A 7,179-nucleotide genomic window follows, 5' to 3' on the forward strand; every position below is an offset into this window, starting at 1 on the left:
CATGCCGACGGAAAATAAAGCCATTTGTATGACGGTTCGCATTAAGGTGAGTTATTAGAGCACACAAATTGCTCGAGAAAAACTGCCGACGAAATTGGCACTGGCCATTGCGAATGGGTCCCGCGGAGGGATGAAGCATGGTGGTGGGGGTGGTTTTAGTTGAAAGCAAAATGTAATAATCACTTCATTTCATGCATACATGCAATAGCGTATCGCTTTCCGCTGTCAAAAAGCTACTTCACCGAGCGACAAACCGTCAGGCCGTCGTCACCCAAGGGCCGCCCCGTAACCTTGCGCGAGGTTAGGATTTAGCCGAGCGCGTCAACATGACGTCAACTTCTCGCACGGTGGCTTGTGTGAACTGCGACCCGATAAGACGCCAGCAATAAGAATGTGGTTAAGAAAAGCTAATGCCCTGTTCACTCTCCGCTGTACGCAAACGATGGTCGTGTTCTGTACCGGGTCACCGAAAAGAACACACACACAGACACGCACCAAAGCGCCGTGACCCATGGATTGCGTAGCGGGCGGAAAAACATTTTCCACGCGAAATAAAAATGAAACGGTGTCGCGTACAGAGTGGGAGGAGAGAAACAAACGGCAGTTTGCGGAAATGGCAAAAATACGACACTGTGAGCTTAGCAATATTAATGCTAATTTATGAGTGTTGCCCACACACATACACACACACTGCCCACTCGACACCCAACGATTGTTTGGCTGTCGTCATTGGTGGTTGCTACTCGTAAAATAGCTTCATTAGGAGTGTTTGGCTGCGCGAAGAATTAAGCTACAGTTGATTACACTTTGGGCCTAAGAATGTTGGACGTCGAACAATGAGTCTGCTTGACTGCCAAGCGGAAAGGGGATTTATTTAAATCGTAAACAGAAAGTAAGCTATCAGCAAAAGAATGACTGTAACAATTGCTCACTGAACAGAACCAGCTCCATCATAGCCTCCGCTTATCAGCGAATATCATGTAAGTGGCCTAAATGGTCCATGGACTGATGACTAATCGTAACTAGTTTTCAACAATTTGATTACTGCAATCATTAAAAACGCACCATTCCACAGCCGCTGTAGAAATATATCATTCTCAAATTTACCTGTCAATTGATCGCATCAACACATTTATAACCATCAGCAGAAGCTGGTGAGTAAACCGACCCAATGCTCGATTTGATGTGGGTTTACGGTCGTCCTGTTCTTCTTCGCCTTACGAAAACACCAACATGTAGAAGAAAATTCCACAGCGAAGCTCAAGAGTTAAATTGTTTTCGAACCAAACACATACACCAGCTTTTGATTGAGGCGCCTCTATCGAAATCCATTTTGATTCTCCTATCAGCAGATGATTAATAGCTAGTTCCTTCGGATGATTAATCAATGTGTTAAATAGCCGTGTTTCACAGCTTGCGTGATGATGATTTCTTCGCTCGCAGTTCACTTTCTTGGCGATAGCGCTGTCTAAAGGCTAGAGCTTTTACATAAAACCGAAACTTTAACCCATTAAAGTGATGTACACATCGGTTAAAATGTGTGATGGACCGCCTTGATTACCGCAATTGCAAATGAAAAGACTATCAGAATCAGAGGGAGCAGGAAGTATATCATTTAATGGCAATTTGAATAATTTGAATGCATGTTTTATGTGACCCCATTTTATGTTTGCTGTTGGGTTGCTTTGCATTTCGGGGAACGGGAGAACTGATAGGATAGGCATCCTTCGCAGGGCAACCGTGGATATATTATGGTGGAGCTCTGAGTTTTGCATACCAGGGCTAACCGTTACGATGCGATTTTAATGGGGCCACGAATGACAACTACAAACACCGGTAGAAGTGTAAGAGAGGGAAAGAGAATAGTACACATTCGTAGGGAAATATTTATTATTGAGCAATAATTTACAGCAAGTTTGTGGTTTTCATTTCATATGATTTTTCCCTACAATTTTTCTGTCCACCGTAAAAAGCGGATACTATACACTTTCGCTTGAAAACCTGGGTCCAATTGGTGGTCGTCTAGGAATCGTCTGGTTCAACAGGAACGGAACGGTGGGCTGGGCGTTATCGTATAACTCATGGTGTCGCGGCATAACATTCGTCTCGCCGGTGCTCGTAGGGCAAAACTCGGTGGTCTGGTGCTGGTACCAAAGTCATATATCGTGGCAGGTCGTAAATAACGTTTATTCATTGACTTTTTGCTGCTGTTGCTACTGCTGTCTCGACGCGAAATTATGCGGCGTTAGAATTGCTTTGTGTTCGAAACAAACTACTCGGCAGCAAATTTTCAAGGGCTTTGATTTAGTTTTTCCCGTATACAACGAATCTTGAAGACGTTTCAAAATCTAAAAAAAGCTTAACATATGAAAAGATAATTTCAAATGCGTCAATTTACACAAAGATTCTGTTCATTGCACAAACCAATGCAAATCGATATAAGAACAAATCAACAAATAACAAATCACTCGTTTAAACTCGTTCAGTCAATGGATTTAATCTCACTCATTCTTACTCCTGTAAAGAGAACATAACGAGTGTAATGAGTTCGCTGGTTAAATGGTTTGAAGAAAGCTTCAATTACCTGTAGTCTTAAAGCTACCAGATGGTCTGAAGTACCTGAAGTACACAATACCAAACAGTACCGTAAGTCCGCCAAGCGTACCAGCAATAGCCAACCAAAGAATGTACTCAGTTGAGTGAAGGGCTAATTCTACAGATGGAATGCATTGTACGTTGTTCTGTTCGTCAACGTGCATAGTAGCGTCTCCGTAGCATGCACATTTTCCGGGGGATTGACAGTACGTTCCTTCTGTACAATTGCCGCACAGTGGTTCACATGAGTCGGTGTCGTTGCTCATCTCGTAGCCGTCGAAACAAGAGCACTCGCCCGGCATCAAACACTCCCCGTGCTTGCATCCCTCGCAGACGGGTGAACATGTGTATCTATTGATAAGGTTACTGTAACCATCGTTACACTGGCACAGGTTCTCTTCACAAAAACCACTGTGCGCTTCACAGTCTCTCTCGCAAATAGAAGTGCAGCTTTCATTATAGCCCGCTGTATATCCTTCATAACACGAGCACTGGTTGGGAGCTGTACAGGTGCCATTTTCACAGTCTTGCTCACAGATTGGGATACATTGCGAGAGCTCTTCCTGATTGTATACAGTATTGTATCCCTCCAGACAGATGTACTCTTCCGGTGCAGTACATACGGCGTTGTCTGGTAGAGCGGAACATTGTGGCTTACAACGATTAGGAACAACAGGGCCTGTCTCTAGCATGTATCCTTCGAAACACTCACACTCATTAGGCCCAACGCAGCTGCCTCCAGACTCGCAGTCGACTACTCTGGGATCACAGTAAGGTGTACAAGCACTATCATTGATTGCCATATAGCCTTCTAGACACTCGCATTTCGCAGGCCCTACACAAGTCCCGTTCTCGCAGCCATTCTCACAGTACGGTTCACAAACAGATGAAGCTGTCACAGAGAGAGTGTATCCTTCCCAGCATTGACATTCGTTAGGTTTGGCACACGTAGCAAAGCTGCACAATGGATCACAGATAGGAAGGCATCGTCGGACTCCATCATCACCGATCTGCAGGGAGTATCCTTCATCGCACTCGCAAACATTCACACCCGTACACTGGCCATTAGTGCATTCAACTACTTTCGGATTACAGGTCGGCACACACTGGTTCGTTGTCTCCTGCTTCTCGTGCCCTTCGTGACAATTGCAAACGTTTGGAGCGATACAGTGACCCAGTTCACAGGGTGGATCACAGACAGGCATACATAGATTGGGACGAGCTTTTGCTGCTTCGTATCCTTCATGGCACACACAGCGATCCCCTTCCGTACATTGTCCGTTGACACATTCTAGGGTACATATCTGCTCACAGCTTACTTTGTTGCTTTGTCGATGCTGTGTTAGACGATAGTTTGCATTGCATCGCACAACATTTGGAGCCACGCAGAGTCCATTTTCAACGTCTACATACTTTGGATCACAGAATGGTACACACTGCTCAGTAGCGGATGGTGAAGGAACATAACCAGCATGGCAAGTACATTCGTTCGGTAGGGTACAGGTTCCATTTTGACACGGAGGATCACATACAGCTTCACATTTGTTAGTAAAGCCTGGCACCTTCGAGTATCCTTCGTAGCAAGTACATTTGTTCGGCTGCTTGCAAGCACCATTCACACAGGGTGGATTGCATACCGGGACACAACGATCAACCTCGAACCGATAGCCTTCGTTGCAGACGCACATGTTGGGAGCCGTGCACTTGCCATTGGAGCAGTCATTCACACATATCGGCTCACATTGAAACGGATCGCCGGAAGGTTGAAATCCCTCGTGACATTGACATCGATTCCGTCCTACGCATCGGCCGTTTTGACATGTCTTATCGCAGTTCGGCACGCATAGCGTGGCATTCACAAGCCCGTCAAAGTTGGCGATAGCCGGACTGCTGAAGTACCCTTCCGCACAGACACATTGTCCGGTGGCAGTGCAGATTCCGTTCAGACAGATGTCGGTGCACTTGGGCACACATGTGCCAGCATTACTGCGCTCATAGCCTTTGTTGCAGATGCACTGATTTGGTGCAACACACATACCGTTCTGGCAGTGACTGCAGATGGGTTTGCAGACTCCGTTGGTCATTGTGAATCCATCCAGACACTTGCACGTCTCAGGTGCTGCACAGTATCCGTTTTCGCAGCGTGACTTGCAGATCGGTACGCATAAACCATCAGAGTTGGTACAATACCCTGAGCAGCACGCTGGTTGGGATGTTGTAGTATAATCTAGCTGTATAGAAGAATTGAAGAGTCCAGGGTAAAATGGGGCATGTTTTTAAGGAAATTGCTATTATTTAACACTCACGTTGCAAGTTGTTTTATGACATTGGTATGAAACCTCTCGTCGACTCCATCTTCCACAGTTGACGGTACCAGTCTCAATAGAATTGGCTCTACTTACAAAAGGCAGTCTGTAGAGTAACATATAGGTACGAACATGATTAAGAACCATAAATAAAACACACGCAACCATAAAAAACAGCAAATTATGACAGACTCTACTTACTTTACAGAAATACTACAAGACGGAGCAATTTGTGCTTGAGAAAAGAATTGGAGTGAACAGAAATAGAACACTCCTATCGTCCAGAGTAACTGCTTCGACTCCATGGTCAGAATTGCGGACACAACCGTTCGGTAGCTTGATCAAGACTGAACTGCAGCAGTCGCTCGGTGGAAGATTGCTCTTAGCTCGAATGTTCAGTTATTGTTATTTTTTAATTTTATCAAAATAACTTGCCGCCTTGGAAACTTCCTTCGCAAACGTTGGGAGTGTGTGTGTGTCAGTTTCTTGTAATAATAGACGTCGCGTTCAAAACAGAAATGCATGTAGCTACCACACATATGTAAACAAGCCTGATAGTACAATGGGAGAATGTAGGGCTATGTCGATAAAGTGAGGCGCATGTATAAAAATACGGCTGTGAGTCAACCGTGATTCCCTACATTCTTTGCTAGTTGATTAGATCATGTTGCTTGCTCAAATAATGTTGTTATGATTGAACCATTTCCATACAGAATGGTAAACAATGCATTTTTCACAAAAGACTTTTTGTTCTTTTCGTTCAAAATTTCAAATGCTAAAGCCCTTCTAAATACTTGGCTTGGTATACGCTGGTATACGCATCTCACAGCAGATGGTTAGCCACGTTAATCACTTTTGACCATTGATAATTGCTAGGTTTGTGCGTCTAGTTTGCTTGCTTACCCTCCAGTTTTGAAGATTGGTTACCGGCAGATCGACAAGGAAAAGGATGCTCAGAAAGAGGGTTTAATGACAGTATTTACGCAATTTATGTGTCAGCAAACGGCAAAGAGCACCCTGGGTTCTACACAGTGACCCTATTTTAAAACCCGACGCATTTCGGGAACCTTTCCGTGGACGGGAGAACGCCGAAGTGAGACCGTTAGGTTAATATGGAACATTAATTCTATCGGCGAGCATTCATTTTGGCTGTAACCGGAACAGACGAACCGGAAGTATCGATACGTGATTGGGAAAGGCTGAAGTAAACCATCACCGGAAAGAGGAAGAAACGATTAATGATAATATAAGAAGTACAAATCTTTATCGAGAAATGCTTATTCCAGGGGTTGAAATGGTTGTGATTTATGCCTTGAGAAAGATGTCGACCAGATTGCAGATATTACGGAAGTGGGTTGTTGGTATGGATGTTCAAATAAAGTAGAAAAACTCTCTGCTAAGTTGTTCACGGTCAGATATTTCGTTCGCTGGTTGAAATTGTTGTTTTGCCCATTTCTTCGCTATTTTATAGAGTTTATCGTGCTTGTGACGTAGTATTAACACTTCATCGTTTAATCACTTGCGACTGCTTATGATTACATGGCAGTTGATGTCAGCGTTGATGGCACCACCACCAACTCCGGCCTGCAATTGTGAAGCGGTGGGTAGCGTGTTCCATGCTATCGCTTTACGATGTCATTTTAACCGAACATGGCTGGTGAGTGTATCACCACTTCTCAGTAAGAGTTAAACTCTTTTCACACCTTGAACCGTCACCGGAGTCATCATGGCATAACGCCTTTCAACCGCTGTACCGTGGGTGGGAAAAGGTGTTTCGAATGCAGGACAGTACAGTTTGGTTCCGCCCGAGAGCACAGAACCCGGTGTGCTGCGTGTACAGCCGGACGTGATGACAGCGTAATCCAAACGAATGTGGCTACATTTTTCTTTTCGCCAACACACAATCCATCCAGCACCCGAACCACTTGAGCGAGCTTGGTTAGGGCAGCCCGGTGGCAGCCCAGTCCGAGACGAATAGCATGAGTTGTGATCATAAATGAACGATTGAAACCTGACCCGGACCGGTCGGTATCCGCCTATCGGTGTTGGGGTGACAGGGGGGCCAAAGGCAAACAAGCGAGGCGAAGGAAATGCGATGCTTGCGGTGGTTGCTAGGCGGATTGCTTTTGTCAACGCTGGTCGCAAAGCGATTTATAATCGTATAAAAGCATGACTTTATTAACGCTGTTACCCATGTAATGGTGTCGTAAATTAGGTGAAACCAAGAGCAGCTTACTGTTCGGAATCGGAATAATTCGCCGAACGCTAAGTATCTGAA

General features: G+C 44.9%; 1 protein-coding gene across 1 annotated transcript; it reads right to left on the reverse strand.

Moving 5' to 3' along the window:
- Nucleotides 1–1,866: 1,866 nt before the first annotated feature.
- LOC120958796 (multiple epidermal growth factor-like domains protein 10) lies at nucleotides 1,867–5,279 on the reverse strand. The gene is made up of 4 exons (XM_040381800.2): nucleotides 5,103–5,279; nucleotides 4,902–5,007; nucleotides 2,585–4,826; nucleotides 1,867–2,517 (listed from the first exon to the last, which is right to left on the reverse strand). Exons 1-4 carry the CDS (start codon nucleotides 5,204–5,206, stop codon nucleotides 2,483–2,485), a joined length of 2,487 nt encoding a protein of 828 aa, XP_040237734.2. The 5' UTR covers nucleotides 5,207–5,279; the 3' UTR covers nucleotides 1,867–2,482.
- Nucleotides 5,280–7,179: the final 1,900 nt, after the last annotated feature.

The sequence above is a fragment of the Anopheles coluzzii genome, chromosome 3 (assembly GCF_943734685.1).
Source record: "Anopheles coluzzii chromosome 3, AcolN3, whole genome shotgun sequence".
NCBI lineage: Eukaryota > Metazoa > Arthropoda > Insecta > Diptera > Culicidae > Anopheles > Anopheles coluzzii.